The sequence below is a fragment of the Phocoena sinus genome, chromosome 19 (genome assembly GCF_008692025.1).
Source record: "Phocoena sinus isolate mPhoSin1 chromosome 19, mPhoSin1.pri, whole genome shotgun sequence".
Classification (NCBI taxonomy): Eukaryota; Metazoa; Chordata; class Mammalia; order Artiodactyla; family Phocoenidae; genus Phocoena; species Phocoena sinus.
This window is the reverse complement of record NC_045781.1, coordinates 17,843,142-17,859,986: the sequence shown is the minus strand read 5'-3', so window position 1 is coordinate 17,859,986 and position 16,845 is coordinate 17,843,142. Positions and strand designations below refer to the sequence as shown.

At 39.4% G+C, this 16,845-nt stretch overlaps 1 protein-coding gene across 1 annotated transcript in view; it reads left to right on the top strand.

Annotated features, from left to right (window-relative positions):
• TDRD12 (tudor domain containing 12) overlaps nt 1-16,845 on the top strand; it is a 75,059-nt gene that overhangs the window by 15,229 nt on the left and 42,985 nt on the right. Inside the window, exons 5-8 of the mRNA XM_032614352.1 lie at nt 389-474; nt 6,132-6,321; nt 6,760-6,849; nt 16,612-16,709. Of these exons, the coding sequence (XP_032470243.1) occupies nt 389-474; nt 6,132-6,321; nt 6,760-6,849; nt 16,612-16,709 (464 nt within the window). The remainder of the gene's footprint in view (nt 1-388; nt 475-6,131; nt 6,322-6,759; nt 6,850-16,611; nt 16,710-16,845) is intronic.

Genomic DNA, 16,845 nt, shown 5'->3' with positions numbered 1-16,845 from the left:
GGTGCTGTCACAGGGTGGCAGGAGGAGGATGGCGGGCTGAGGGGGACAGAGGACACATGGCTGACTTTGTGCCGGGAGAGCCCGCACCTTGCCTTGCCCAGTGCCAGACCCCTTCTGCGGGAGGAAGCTGTTGAATATTGTGGCACTGGGTAATTGTGATTGGTTAGCAGAGATTAATAGGTGAGAAATAGTCATAGTTGTTTAAAGCATACTTTTAAATTTTTGTTGGCCTCGCGGTGTGGCATGTGGGATCTTAGTTCCCTGACCAGGGATTGAACCCGCACCCCCTGCAGTGGAAGCGTGGGGTCCTAACCGCTGGACCACCAGGGAAGTCCCTCAAGCATACTTTTAATATCAGCTACTTTGTGTTTTGATGTATGCTGTTTAGCAGCTACCCAGGTGGAAGCCAAATTGTGTGCTGTGGAAGAAGATACTTTTGAGGTTTACCTTTATGTAACTACAAAAAATGAAAAGGTAAGTTGAAGAATTGTATTAAAATATTATAAGAATGCTTATTAAAATAGTACACACCTAGGGAAACAATGTCATTCACACAGCATATAAATTTCCTTAATCTTTCAAGGTCTGGCTTAGATCAGAAGTTAGCCAGGACTGTTTTTCTTCTTTTAATTACTTTAAAAAAGTACTTCAGTATTTTATTTAGACAGCATTTTATTGAGTAATGGACAAGAAATTATTCCTATGGTGATGAGTGTGAAATGTTATTTTCTTGTGAGAGGATGTAATTTTCTTGAATACACACATTTGGTGTGGTTTTAGTTCCCTGCTTTTTCCCTTCCATAATTTTCTCATTGTATAGACATATGCTCACTGTAAAGAATTCAGATACCATAAGTAGAAAGGAAGTGGGCCTCACCTGTGAGCCCCCTCTTTCTTCCACCCAGTTATTAGCTGTTCACCTTTGGCTGGCTGCCCTTTATGAAGGGTGGTATGAGGACGCAGGAGCTCTGTACCTTGTGTGGAGGTGGATAGAGCTGCAGATCTAGGGCTGCTCAGGGCCCACAGAGGGCATCTAAAACCTGGATTTATTTTAAAACTTTGTTTTGGAACAATTTTACACTTACAGACGAGATGCCAAGATAGTGCGGAGATTTTTGTATGTGCTTTACCTGGGTCCTCCTGACGTTAACCATACAAACAAGTAGTACAGTGATTAAAACCAGAAAATTTACGCTGATAAAATATAATTTAAAAAAATCTACAGACCTTATTTGAATTTTGCTGGTTTTTCCACTGATTTCCTCTCTCTGGTTTCAGGTCTGATCGCATTGCATCTGACTGTCAAATCGTCTTAGTTTCCTCCAATCTGTGAAAGTTGTGCTTTCCTCCTCTTTTAAGACCTTGACACTTCTGAAGAGTACTGGCCAGTTATTTTGTAGAATGTTACTCAATTTGGCTTTATTTGATGTTTTCTCATGATTAGTTTGAGGTGCTGCGTGCTTTTAGCAAGAATGCTACGGAAGTGATGCCCTTCTCAGTACGTCAGGGCGGGGGTTATGATGTTGATAATGTTTTATTATTTGTCATCTTAATCATGATCACCTGGTTAGGGTGGTGTCTGCTAGGTTTTTCCTCAACAGAGTTACTGTTTATTCCGTTTTGAAATTATTAAGTATCTTATGGGGAGATACTTTGAGACCATGCAGATAGCCATCAATGACTCTTCTCTGCAAAACTCATTTCTGTGGTGTTTGCCCATTTCCATCATGCCTTCTGCATTTTTAATTGGAATCTATGAGGAAGAGCTGACCCTTCTTCCCATTTATTAATTGATTCAAGAATTTATCTTAGTATAGACTCTTTGGATATTTATTTTACTCTGAGGGTATAATCCACCATTATCATTATTTTCCTGCTCAAGTTGTTGCAGATTTAGTTGTTAGGAGCTTCTTCAGAGTGGCTGATGTGTCCTTCCTGTGTGTCCCATCATAGTTGAAAACTCCTGCTTTCTGGTACCACAGGATGCTCCAAGGCTAATTTTGTCCTTTTCCAGTCCCAGCCCTAGAATCAGCCACTTCTCCAAGAAGTGGTTCCTTTTATTGAAGAATGGTCTTCAGATATTAAGATCAGGGCACTAGGTGTGCTCATTATTACTACTGGGGTGTCATTGATTGCAGGCCCTCTCAGCAGACAGATAGGAAAGACATGTATGTACGTTAACCCACTTACACAAACATTTACATCTATTCCTAGACCTATCCATCTGTATATATATTAAGAGCTCTGGTACCTCTAATTTCAGTCCAGGCTGCAGGGTTCATTCTGCCCCTCCCCTCTCCTCATTCTTCACACCTGTCTCTGACAGTAATAAACCTGCGTTAGCTACAGTATAGTTACTTGATTAATTCTAGTATTCACATAGAGTAATTTCAGACTTGCTAACCCACATTCTTGTGAAAAAGAAATTTGTCTTTAGCCTTAGAGCATGCAGCCCTGGATGCAGAATTACTTAGGTTAGCTCTTTTCTTCCCTACCCTCTTCAGTGTCATTGTGTTATTCATTTGTAATAAGGTTCATTTGTTACTCTTTGGGTTGTGTTTTGGGTTCCCCCACATTCTTGTTGATTTTGCCTGTGACTTTTCATTGCTTATTTTACAACTTGGTAAAAATGCCAGAATGCTGGCTACAGGACCCGTCTTGTGAAACGTCTCTTAAACAAGTTCTCCACTGACCTGCTTCTTTCTTCTTGCTTTTCTTTCTCTGTGTGTATGGCTGTGTTCGGATGACAACTTGCTTTTACCTCAGGGTGTTAAAAGAGCAGAGCCATGCTCAGCAGAGAGAGCTTACAGTGGATGCATGAGGTCATAATTGCCAGAAAAGAAAAAATGGGGTCAACAGTCCTTTTCTAGCTCCCGAAGGAAGCACAAGGGTGTGTCCCAGCGTGTTCTCTCTCTCTCTCTCTCTCTCTCTCTTTTTTTTTTTGCTTGTTTTCTTTCACACAAAATTATTTTGAGATACATCCACGTTGATCCTTTAATTGTCAATATCCTTCCATTGTCTGGATATACTACAGTGTGTTTATCCATTCACTTGTTGATGGACATTTAAGTTGTGACCCCTTTGGGGCAACTTACAAATGAAACTTCTATGAAGATTCACGTACAAGTCTTCCTATGGACCTGTGCTTTCATTTTTCTTGGATAAATACCTAGGAGTCCCACTTCTGGGTAGTGTTATAGTATAGGTATTAAGAGCCTACCAAATTGTTTTCCGAAGTGGTTAACCATTGTACAGTCCCATCAGCAATGAGAGTTACACTTCCTTCACATCTTCTTCATTACTTTTATGGTCATTCTCATTGGCGTGTCATGGTCTCTCACTGTAGTTTAAATTTGCATTTCCCTAGTGACTTACGATGTTGAGTATCTTTTTCATATGCTGTTTGCAATCCGTATATCTTCGATGAAGTATTCAGATCTTTTACCCATTTTTTTTTCCTTTTTTTTAATTGAGGTATAATTGACATACAACATTATATTAGTTTCAAGCGTACAATACAATGACTTAATACTTGTGTATACGTATTGCAAAATGTTTAGTTAACATCCATTACCACGCGTTACAGAATTTTTTTCTGGTGATGAGAACTTTTAAGATTTAGTAACTTTCAAATATGCAATACAGTATTATTAACTATAGCCACCATGCTGTACATTATATGCCCGTGACTTATTTATTTTATAATTGGAAGTTTTCACCATTTGACTCCATTCACCCAGTTCATCACCTTCCCCCCATATTCCCCCCACCCCAGCTCTGGCAACCACCAATCTGTTCTCTGTATCTATGAGCTTGGGGGTTTTTTTTTTGTTTACTTTGTTTTCTTTTGGTTTTAGATTCCACATACCAGTGGGGATTATATAGCATTTGCCTTTCTCTGACTTACTTCACTTAGCATAGTGTCCTTAAGTTGTTGTTACAAATGGAAAGATTTTGTTCTTTTTTGTGGCCAAATCATATTCCATTGGGTATATGTATATACACTACATTTTTTTTAACATCTTTATTGGAGTATAATTGCTTTACAATGGTGTGTTAGTTTCGGCTTTATAACAAAGTGAATCAGTTATACATATGTCCCCATATCTCTTCCCTCTTGCATCTCCCTCCCTGCCACCCTCCCTATCCCACCCCTCTAGGTGGTCACAAAGCACCAAGCCGATCTCCCCGTGCTGTGCGGCTGCTTCCCACTAGCTCTCTATTTTACGTTTACACCACATCTTTATTTATCCATTCATCCACCCATGAAAGCTTAGATTATTTCCATTAACTTGGCTATTGTAAGTAATGTTGCAGTGATCATGGGGATTCATGTATCTTTTCAAGTTAATGTTTTCATTTTCTTCAGATAAATAGCCAGAAGTGGAATTGCTAGATTGTATGGTAGTTCTAATTTTAGTTTCTAGAGGCATCTCCATGCTGTTTTCCATAGAGGGTATACCAATTTACATTCCCACCAACAGTGCATAAGGGGTCCTTTTTCTCCACATACTTGCCAACACTTGGTGTTTCTTTTTAACAACAGCCATTCTGACAGATGTGAAGTGTTACCTCACTGTATTTTTATTTATTTATTTAATTTATTTATTTTTGGTTGCCTTGGGTTTTTGTTGCTGCATGCGGGCTTTCTCTAGTTGCGGCGAGTGGGGGCTAGTCTTCGTTGCAGTGCGTGGTCTTCTCACTGCGGTGGCTTCTCTTGTTATGGAGCACAGGCTCTAGGCGTGCGGGCTTCAGTAGTTGGGGCTCACAGGCTCTAGAGCGCAGGTTCTAGTTGTGGCGCACGGGCTTAGTTTCTCCACAGCATGTGGGATCTTCCCGGAACAGGGCTTGAACCCGTGTCCCCTGCATGCGGACAGATTGGCAGGCAGATTCCTAACCACTACACCACCAGGAAAGCCCCTCATTGTGGTTTTAATTTGCATTTCCCTGATTATTAGGGATATTGAGCATCTTTCCTTGTACCTGTTGGCCATCTGTATGTCTTCTTTGGAAAAAAGTCTTTTCAGATCCTCAGATCCTCTGCCCATTTTTGAGTTGGATTATTTGGGGGTTTGTTTGTTTGTTGCTGTTGTTGTTGTATGAGTTCTTTATGTATTTTGGATATTAACCCCTTATCAGACAAATGACTTGTAGATATTTTCTCTCATTAAGAGTCTTTTCATTTTGTTGGTGCTTTCCTTTGCTGTGCAGAAGCATTTTAGTTTGATGTAGTCCCACTGGTTTATTTTTGCTTTTGTTGCCTTTGTATTTAGTGTCAAATCCAAAAAATCATCTCCAAGACCAGTGTCAAGGAGCTTATCACCTATGTTTTCTTCTAGGAGTTTTATGGTTTCAGATCTTATATTCAAGTCTTTAATCCATTTTGAGTTTGCCTTTGTATATGGTGTAAGAAAGTGGTCCAGTTTCATTCTTCTGCATGTGGCTGTCCAGTTTTCCCAACACTGTTTATTGAAGGGACTGTCATTTCCCCACTATATATTATTGACTCCTTTTTCATAATTTAATTGACCATATATATGTGGGTTTATTTCTGGGCTGTCTATTCTGTTGCATTGATCTATGTGTCTGTTTTTATGCCAATACCATACTATTTTCATTAGTATCTTTTGTCCATTTTAAAATTGGTTTTGTTTTCTTTATATTCAGTTTTGAGAGTTCTTTATGTATTCTGGATACATGTCCATCCAGATATATTATTTAAAAATATTTTCCCCTTTTCTGTGGTTTGCCCTTTACAGTATCTTTTGAAAAGCAGAAATTTAAAATTTTGATAAAATCTAATTTATCAGTTTTTTCTTTTATGATTTGTGTTTTGTCTTCACCCTCTTCCCAGATCTTTACCTGGCAGAGCCGTGTTAGTTCTCAAGCACTTTCAAGTAGACGTTTTTTAGATTTTGTACCGTTTCTTACTGTTTTTCTTATCAGGAAGGTTGGTCAGAAGTATCTAGTTCACTGTTACTAGAGCAGAAGTCAAGAGATCAATTTCTATCAAATTATGTTCTATAAAATAATTTTTCTGAAGATTGAAATTTTCGGTTAAGTTTGGCGTATTTTCTGAACAGTCACCTGAGTATATTTGTCTTATTCATGAAATGTTTAAAATTATACAGGTTTGTGTGAACGATGATCTGGTTGCAAAGAACTTCGCTTGTTATGTATCACCCACGGAGAATAAAAACCTTGATTCTTTAGAGAAACCAAGATTGAATATAAAGTCAGCATCCTTTTCCAGTAAACTCAATCCAGCACTTACTCTTTGGCCAATGTTTTTGCAAGGAAAAGATTCTCAAAGGATGGAAAGTGAGTGGATTTCACCAATATGTTTCTCTTAAACTGTCTTATTTATAGGAATCTTAGCGTATTGATATAAATTGTTGTACAGACTTTTCCCCGTATGGAGGCAGAGACTTCGACTCTGAATTTAATATTTGAATTTTAATCCTGGTGAGTTTGTTACAAGTTTTGAGGTTCTAAAAGAGCTGCTGCAGTTTGTTTTTATGAGAACAGGATAAAATACTATTGTCAATTTCTTATTAACATGGAGTTATATTTTCAGAAGTCCATATGTTCGTAATTTAAAGATTAGATACTTTAAAAAAGAGCCATTTATTAGCATGAAAATATGAGAAGATTCAGTCACGGACAATGGAAACAACTTTAAATGTTTCTCTCTACATCCACTTTTGTATTTTGGGTTTTATTTCATGCTTTAACCCTGAAGTGTATTCTTTCTGTCAGAGTCAAGTGGTTTAACTTTTCTGGCCAAGTCTCTCCAGCATCCGTGGCCCAAGGGTGTCGGTGACCTCAGGCCAACCGCTAGGATCCTGGGTGAGTTCTCTTTTGCTCCATTTCATAGGCAACGTAAAAGAACACTCTTAACTATCTAAAGATTGTAGGGGTTGTTTAGAAGGGCTGTGGTAATTCTCTCTCTTTTTCCCTTAATTTAATGGAACCAATTTGTGATGTAGATGCTGACAAAGATAATTTGCCTTGCAGTCCATAGGATTTTACCATAACATAAAGAACATAACAGGCACTTGTTCATGCGTAGGACTGATTTACTCCAACCCGGCCACAGGCCAGTGATTATTATTTGTCTTCAGAATACACATACGGATTTATGATTGATTTTTACTTTAAGCAATAGGATGCATAGAAATAAGAAAGAGGCGGGGGCTTCCCTGGTGGCGCATTGGTTAAGAATCTGCCTGACAATGCAGGGGACACAGGTTTGAGCCCTGGTCCGGGAAGATCCCACATACCACGGAGCAACTAAGCCTGTGTGCCACAACTACTGAGCCTGCGCTCTAGAGCCCATGAGCCACAACTACTGAAGCCTCTGCACCTAGAGCCCATGCTCCACAACAAGATAAGCCACCGCAGCGAGAAGCCCGCGCACCGCAGTGAAGAGTAGCCCCCACTCACAGCAACTAGAGAAAGCCCACGTGCAGCAACGACCCAACGCAGCCAACAATAAATAAATAAATTTATAAAAAACAATAAGAGGCATTTATGAAATCAGACATATCTAGTCTTTAATTCCATATCTCCAAGGTATTTAATGAATTGGATTTGTTGGGCAAGGGTGAAACATGCCAGCCACTCTGATGCGTGGCTCACTCTCTGTGGTGATTCCTCTGTGATCACTCTTACATTGGGTGTATGTATACCTGTCGATATTTCAGATATATCCATTGTAAACCTCAAGTAAACTAAAGCTTTAGTCAACTAAAATATTCCATGCACCTTAAATTTTTTAAATTACCTTGGTAATGTTGTTCATCATAGAAAAATACAGATAATTTTCAAAGCCTGTCACCTTTGATGTACCTGCTTATTAAAATTTTACAGTTTTTTTTTCCAAAGTTTTCCAGATGTGAGGGTGTGTCTTACAGAAATGGGATCCTACTATACCTACCTCTTTGTAGTGGTTTTTCACTTCTTTCTAGGTCAAATGCACCCAGTATAACCTCTCTGAGGTGAGACTCTGTCAGTCCACTCCCTCCTCTGTGGCACCGGGAGGCCTTATTCCCTCCTGCTGAGTTGGTCAGATGGGCTCTCCTTGTGCAGAGTTTGTGTGGTGGATGTTGGCCTATGTGGCCCCCACCCATATTCTGATGTGCCTCCTGTAGGGGTCCCAGATGGGAATTTCTGCTGAAAGGAGCCCATTACTAATGGGAATGTGTTATTTCCATCTGTGTTTTTTCCATTTCCACAAGAGCAAGAAAAATACCAGGCACTTAGATGGTGTTTAACCACTGTACAGCTTTCCATTGTAGAGACATATTATTTCCAGTAGCCCCAGATTGCTGGGCAATAATTGTTTCCTACTTTTCTTTATTACAATCAGTGTTGGAATGAACTCTGCATATCTTTGAAAAGGAAGAGGTTGATGGTAAACAAAAGAAAGCTAATGTGAGATGTGACTGGATTATCATGTAAGAAACAAAATTATTAGATGTTACTTTTTCAAGCAAAGATTTCCTTTTTCTTGTTAATTATTGTGAGGAGCTATTCCAATTATACTTTTATTAAGTTTTGGTACTTCTCCTTGAAGTTGCCTTATTTTTTTCAGAAATCAAAGTGTAGTACTTTTTAATACTTGGCTGAACAGTCAAACGGTGTAGAAAGGCTATAATGAAAAATAATTTTCTCTTGTGCAGCTTCTTCTCACCCAGGCCCCTCCCTGGAGGTAAACCTTTTATTTTTTCTTAGCTATTTATCTTGGCAGTTATCTTTAAGTTTTAAAATATTTATGATTATTTTACTCTGCCCAGGCTTATGCATTCTAGACCGTGTCCTGAATTCTGCTGTAGGTTAGCTCTCACACTCCCGTTCCACACATCTTCAGTCCTCGGATACTCAGGAAGCGCCTACTATGTGTCAGGCACTGTTCTAGGATTCATCAGAAAAGGAATCAAAATCTGTTTTCTCAGAGTTTACTTACATTTTCTCAATAAAACTTTTAATTTAAAACGATCACAAACTTCCAGAAAAGTTGGAGAGCATTACAGAGAACTTGATTTTATCCTAAACCACTTGAGAATATGTTGCCGACTAGAACGCCCCAGCTCTCCCCAATACTTGAGTGTGTTTTTCTTAGAAATAAGGGTACTCTCAAAAATATTCACGGTACAACCCATCTAAATCAGAAATTAACGCTGATGCATTGTGATCGTCTAACCTTCAGCTACCATTGAAATTTTGCCAGTTGTCCCACTAATTCCTTTGTGGGAGAAGGATGCAGCTCACTACCACTTGGTGCAATTCCTGGTCTCCCTCGGTCTGCAGCAGTCATCAGTCTTTCCTGGATTGTCCTGACTGTGACACTTTTGAAGATTATGGACCAGTTATTTTGTAGAATGTCCTCAATTGTGGCAGATGATTTCCTGTTTCCAATTTCATTGATTTTTATTCCTTTTTTCTGCTTACTTTACATTTAATTTGCTGTTCTTTTCTAGTTTCCCAAGGTGGAAACTTATATTATTAATTAAAAATTTTTCTTCTATTCTAATATAAACATTTAACGATATCAGTTGCTCTTTACTGCTTTTGCTGAATCCCACAGATTTTGAAAAGTTGTATTTTTATTTTCATTTAGGTAAAAATGTTTTAAAATTTCTCTTGATTTCTTCTTGATCCATATATTATTTACAAGTGTGTCGTTTAATCTCCAAGTGTTTTGGGATTTTCCAGCTATCCTTTTGTCATTAAGTTAGTTTAATTCCATTGTGGTCTGAGAGCGTACATTGTACAATTTCTGTTCTTTTAAGTTTATTTAGGTGTGTTTTATGTGGTCTGTCTTGGTGTAAATTCCATTTGAGCTTGAGAAGAAGGTATAATCCGCTGTAGGATGAAGTAGTCTGTAGATATCAATTAAGACCAGTTGATTGGTGGTGCTATTGAATTCAGCTGTACTCTTAACTGGTTTTCTGCCTGCTGGATCTGTTCATTTTTGGTAGAGGGGTGTTGATGTCTCCAACTCTAACAGTGTTCTCATCTATTTCTCCTTGCAATTCTATCAGTTTTTGCCTCACATATTTTGATGCTCTGTTGTTAAGCACATACACATTAAGGTCTGTAATGTCTTTTTGAAGAATTGGGTCCTTTATTATTTTATTTATTTATTTATTTGGTTGCGCTGGGTCTTAGTTGCAGCAGGCGGGCTCCTTAGTTGCGGCACGTGGGCTTCTTAGTTGCAGCAGGCGGGCTCCTTAGTTGTGGCTCAGGGGCTCCTTAGTTGTGGCATACAGGCTTAGTTGTGGCGTGTGAACTTAGTTGCCGCATGCATGTGAGATCTAGTTCCCTGACCAGGGATCAAACCCCAGCCCCCCCCTGCACTGGGGGCACAGAGTCTTAACCACTGCACCACCAGGGAGGTCCCTGGGTCCTTTATTATTATATACTGCTTCTATCCATAATTATCCTTGTTCTGAAGTCTACTCTGTCTGAAATTAATACAGCTACTTCAGCTTTTTTTTTAAGCTGTAAATTTTTTTATCGGGGTATAGTTAGTTGATGTACAATACATATAAGTTTCTAGTATACAACATAGTGATTCACAAGTTTTAAAGTTTATACTCCATTTATAGTAATTATAAAATACTGGCTGTATTCCCTGTGCTGTACAATATATCCTTGTAGCTTATTTATTTTTTATGTAGTAGTTTGTACCTCTTAATACACTACCTTTTTTTTTGTACCTCCCCACTTCCTTCTCGCCACTGATAACCACTAGTTTGTTCTCTGTATCTGTGAGTCTGTTTCTTTTTTGTTATATTCACTAATTTTATTTTTTTAGATTCCACACGTAAGTGATATAATACAGTATTTGTCTTTCCCTGTCTAACTTATTTCACTAAGCATAAATCCATCCATGTTGCTGCAAATGGCAAATTTTCATTCTTTTTTATGGCTGAGTAATATTCCATTGTGTGTATATGTGTGTGTGTGTGTGTGTATGTACACACACACACACACATATACACCACACTTTCTTTATTCATCTGTTTATGAACACTTAGGTTGCTTCCGTATCTTGACTGTTGTGAATAATGCTGCTGTGAACATTGGGGTGCATGTTTCTTTTCAACTTAGTGGGTTTTTTTTCCTTTGGATATATACCCAGGAGTGGAATTGCTGGATCATATGGTAGTTCTATTTTTAGTTATATATATTAAAGACCATTTGTTTCCTTTGCCTTAGGAGACAGATTCAAAAATGAAATATCGCCTACTGTATTGTGCTATACAGTAGGACCTCATTGTTTATCTATTTTTTTGGGGGGGGCATGCCACAAGGCTTGCAGGACCTTAGTTTCCTGACCAGGGATCAAACTCGTACCCCCTGCAGTGGAAGAGCAGAGTCCTAACCACTGGACTTCCAGGGAGTTCCCTGTTTATTTTATATATAGTAGTTTATATCTGCTGCTCCCAAACTCCTAATTTATCCCTCCCTCCCCCTTTCCCCTTTGGTAACAATAAGTTTGTTTTCTATGTCTGTCAGACTGTTTCTGTCTTGTAAATAAGCTCATTTATCATATCTGAGATTCCACATATAAGTGATATATGATATTTGTCTTTCTCTGCATGACTTCACTTAGTATGATAATCTCTAGGTCCATCCATGTTGCTACAAATGGCATTACTTCATTCTTTTTTATGGCTGAGTAGTATTCCATTGTATATATGTAGCCCATCTTCTTTATCCATTCATCTGTCAGTGGACATTTAGGTTGCTTCCATGTCTTGGCTATTGTAAATAATGCTGTTGTGAACATTGGGGTGCATGTATCTTTTCGAATTAGGGTTTTCTCCAGATACACACCTAAGGGTAGGATTGCAGGATCATATGGTAACTCTGTTTTTAGTGTTTTAAGGAACCTCCATACTGTTCTCCATAGTGGTTGTACCAATTTACATTCCCACCAACAGTGTAGGAGAATTCCCTTTTCTCCACACCCTCTCCAGCATTTATTGTTTCTGGACTTTTTGATGATGGCCATTCTGACAGGTGTGAGGTGATATCTCGTTGTGCTTTTTTTTGGCTGTGTTGGGTCTTTGTTGCTATGCGTGGGCTTTCTCTAGTTGTTTCAAGCAGTGGCTACTCTTTGTCCTGGTGCATGGGCTTCTCTTTGAGGTGGCTTCTCTTGTTGCGGAGCATGGGCTCTAGGTGCACAGGCTTCAGTAGTTGTGGCGCATGGGATTAGTTGCTCCACGGCATCTGGGATCTTCCCGGACCAGGGATCACACCTGTGTGCCCTGCATTGGCAGGCGGATTCTTAACCACTGCACCACTAGGGAAGTCCCTCATTGTGCTTTTGATATGCATTTCTCTGATGATTAGTGATGTTGAGCATCTTTTCATGTGTCTGTTGGCCATCTGTATGTCTTCTTTGGAGAAAAGTCTCTTTAGGTCTTCTGCCCATTTTTTGTTTTTGTTTTTTTGCGGTACACAGGCCTCTCACTGTTGTGGCCTCTCCTGTTGCGGAGCACAGGTTCCGGAAGCGCAGGCTCAGCGGCCATGGCTCACGGGCCCAGCCGCTCCATGGCATGTGGGATCTTCCCGGACCGGGGCACGAACCCGTGTCCCCTGCATCGGCAGGCGGACTCTCAACCACTGCACCACCAGGGAAGCCCTGCCCATTTTTTAATTGGTATGTTTGTTTTTTGATGTTGAATTGTATGAGCTGTTTGTATATTTTTGAAATTAAGCCCTTATCCATCATGTTGTTTGCAAGTATTTTCTCCAGTCTGTAGGTTGTCTTTTGTTTTGTTGATGGTTTCCTTTGCTGTGCAGAAGCTTGTAAGTTTAATTAGGTTCCATTTGTTTACTTTTGCTTTTGTTTCCTTTGCCTTGGGAGACTGACCTAAGAAAACATTGCTAGGATTTATATCAATCTCTGTCTTTTATTTGGTGTATTTAGACCAATACCGTTCAAGGTGATTATTGATTTAGTTGGATTAATATCTGCCAAACTTGTTACTATTTTCTGTTCATTGCCTTTGTTTTTTGTTCTTGTCTTCCACTTTTTGTCATTTGTAGCTTTAATTTAGCATTTTATGTGATTCTGTTTTCTTTTTTAGCATATCAGTTTTACTTCTTTTTTCACTTTTCTGAACGGTTGCCTTAGATTTTGTAATACACATTTACAACCAATCCAAGTCCACTTTCAAATAGCACTATACCTCTTTACGGGTAATGCTAGTACCTTATAATAACAAAGTATTCCTAATTCCTCCCTCCTGTCCATTGTATCATTGTTATTCATTTCATGCACTCATAAGTGTACATAGGTGTGTGTGTAATTTATGTATATTTATATATTTTTAGATGTATATGCATAAGTAATTAAATACATTGTCACTATTATTTTGAACAAACTGTTATCTATTACATCTATTTTCAAAAAGAAAACATTTTAATTTGCCTTCATTTATTCCTTCTCTAATGTGCATATCCTCAAGCTCAAATATTCTTTCCGCAGATGAGTCCGGTCTACTAATAAGCCCATCAAAGGCATTCTTCATTTCTGTTAGTGTTTTTGATCTCTAGCGTTTCTCCTTGATTCTTCTTAGAATTTCCATGTCTCTGTGTACATTACCCATCTGTTCTTGCATATTGTTTAGTTTTTCTGTTAGAGCCCTTGGCATATTAATCATAGTTGTACTAAATTTCTGGTGTAATAATTTCAGCATCCCTGCTGTGTCTGACTCTGGTTCTGATTTGCCCTATGTCTTCAAACTGTCACCTGTTTTGCTTTTCGGTATGCCTTGTAATTTATTTTTTTTTGTTTAAAACCAGGCATGATATACTGGGTGAAAAGTAGGCCTTTAAAGATACGGTTGTAAGGGGCTTCCCTGGTGGCGCAGTGGTTGAGAGTCCGCCTGCCGATGCGGGGGACACAGGTTCGTGCCCCAGTCCGGGAAGATCCCACATGCCGCGGAGCGGCTGGGCCCATGAGCCATGGCCACTGAGCCTGTGCATCTGGAGCCTGTGCTCCGCAACCGGAGACGCCACAGCAGTGAGAGGCCCGCGTACCGCAAAAAAAAAAAAAAAAAAAAAAAAAAAAAAAAAAAGATACGGTTGTAAGATGTAGAGGGAGGGTAAGTGGTCTATAATGCTACGATTAGATCTCCATCTTTGGGAGCCTGTGCCCCTGGGCTGTGACCTTCACATGTGCTTTTCAGTCCTCCACCTCTCCTGCTTTAGGGGGGACAGGATGGCTGGAGGGGGTAGATAGATAGAGTGGGGTATTTCCCCTCCCCCAAGGCGATTAGTCTCTGGTAAAGCCCCAGTAGTTTAGGCTCTGGTTAGTTTCTCCTGAGGCCCAGCCTTGTTGAGAACAGAATGTGCTGACATATTTCAAATTGGTTAATTTTCCCCCTCCCTTACTGGCAGCCCCAACTGGGATTTTTATATGATCTTCACTCTGAGAACCTGGTAGAGTTCCAGTAGGTAAGATTCACAGAAGTGTTGGGGGCCTCCTGGAATTGTTAACTTACTTTCCCACCCTGAGCCTCCAGGAAATGGTCAATTACAGTTCAGATTTTCCTGCTCCAGTGCAGGTTCCTGTGGAGATTTCTGCTCTGGTCAGTTGTGATTCTCTGTCTCCCGCATCTGTCTCTCCAGTTGCGGGGGAAGAGGTTTGCCCTGCAACCTCATTTTTTAGGTCAGATCCAATAAGAGTTGTTATTTTTCAGTGGATTAGCTTTTTACTTATTGTTATGATGGAGTGGTGAATTCCAAGCTCCTTACGTGCTGGAATCAAAACTGGAAGTTAAATTGAGTTTTGAAATGTAAGATTTCAAAGGGAGTTTGGAATTCACCACTCCATCATAACAAAAAGTAAAAAGCTAATCCAACTGAAAAATAACAACTCTTATCATATAACAACAATAACAACAAATAACAATAATCAAATATAAGATTACAGCATTTATTTCTTCATGGAGATTCTAATCGCTTTTCTTTTTCCTGCTTGTATTATCTATCTTTATTGACTCCTTAAGTTGTTCCAGATTCTCAGTTGGGTATTATATATCTGTATGATTTGAATCTTTTTTTTTTTTTTTCTGGTATGCAGACCTCTCACTGTTGTGTCCTCTCCCGTTGCGGAGCACAGGCTCCGGACGCGCAGGCTCAGCGGCCATGGCTCACGGGCCCAGCCTCTCTGCGGCATGTGGGATCTTCCCGGAGCGGGGCACAAACCCATGTCCCCTGCATCGGCACGTGGACTCTCAACCACTGCGCCACCAGGGAAGCCCTGACTTGAATCTTTTAAAATTTATTAAACGTGTATTATGACCCAGAATGTGGTCTCACTTGGAAAAGGCTGTGTGTGTACTTGAAAAGAATGTATGTTCTGTTATTGTTGGGGAGAGCGTTACATAAAGATCAGTTACGTCATGTTGGTTGATAGTGTTGTTCAGGTCTTCTCCGTCTTTATTGATTTTTTTTTTGTCAACCCATCTATCAACTACTGAAGGACGGATGTTGATATCTCCAACTTTGCAATTGTTTTATTTTTGTCTCCTTTCAATTCTATCAGTTTCTGTTTCATGTATTTCGAGGCTGTTACTTAGGTACGTGAAAGTTTAGAACTTTTATGTCCTCTTGATGAATTGATCTGCCTCATTATTAAATGACCCTTTTATCTCAGATAATATTCTTTGATCTGAAGTCTGCTTTGTCTCAGCTGGGGCTGTCATCTGAAATACGTGTAGTGGCCTTTCCATCTGGTTGCTTGGGCTTCCTCACAACGTGACGGCTGGGCTTCAGAAGTGAGCATCAAAGAGAGCAAGTCATAAGTGTGTGACGTTTTTGTGATCTAGCTTTGGAAGTTACATAACACCCCTTCCATGTTTACAAGCCCACCCAGGCAGTCGGGAAAGGAGTATGAGCCCATCTCTCCGTGGCAGAAGTGTGAAGATCACATTGTAAGAATAGCGTGTGTTGGGAGTCACGTTGTGACCTTTGCCAAATAGATTCTGCCAAGTTGGGAAAATAAATTATGGTTAATTTTTAGCCATTAAAGGAATTTATAAAACATTTTTTTAATAGGTTGAAACAAGGTTTTTAAATTGAATCCCCTCAAGTAAAGTATAACACAAAATCCTATTCCATAACAATTTTATATATTAAGGTTTTACAATAGTACTTTTTTTTAGTATAATCCTTTTTTTTTTTAAGGTTTTTTTTGGGGGGTGGGTGCTGTGTTGTTGGGTCTTTGTTGTTCTGCGTGGGCTTTTTCTAGTTGTGCTGAGCGGGGGCTACTCTTGGTTGCGGTGAGTGGGCTTCTCATTGCAGTGGCTTCTCGTTGCAGAGCATGGGCTCTATGCACCCAGGCTTCAGGAGTTGTGGCTCGCGGGCTCTGGAGCGCAGACTCAGTAGTTGTGGTGCACGGGCTTAGTTGCTCCGCAGCATGTGGGATCTTCCCGACCAGGGCTCGAACCCGTGTCCCCTGCATTGACAGGTGGATTCTTAACTGCTGCGCCACCAGGGAAGCCCTAGTATAATCCTTTTTGTCCTATTTTCTATTTATTAATAACACTTTCTAAGATAATTTTTATTACTATTTGTATTTTGCAGATACAACTATAAAGTGTAATACGGATTCATTGAGAGATTCACCCAAAAAAAAATCAGAAAAGAAACAACAGTGCGTCTCCTTAAAAGATGTAAATAAGGTGGTCTTTTTAAATGTTCATTAAATACAAAGTTCATATAATGTTCATTTTAGAATATTCTCCTTTAAAATCTACTAGGAACCAAAAATATGGCTATGATAGTTTCATTCATGAAAAAATATAAGTTTACATGTTT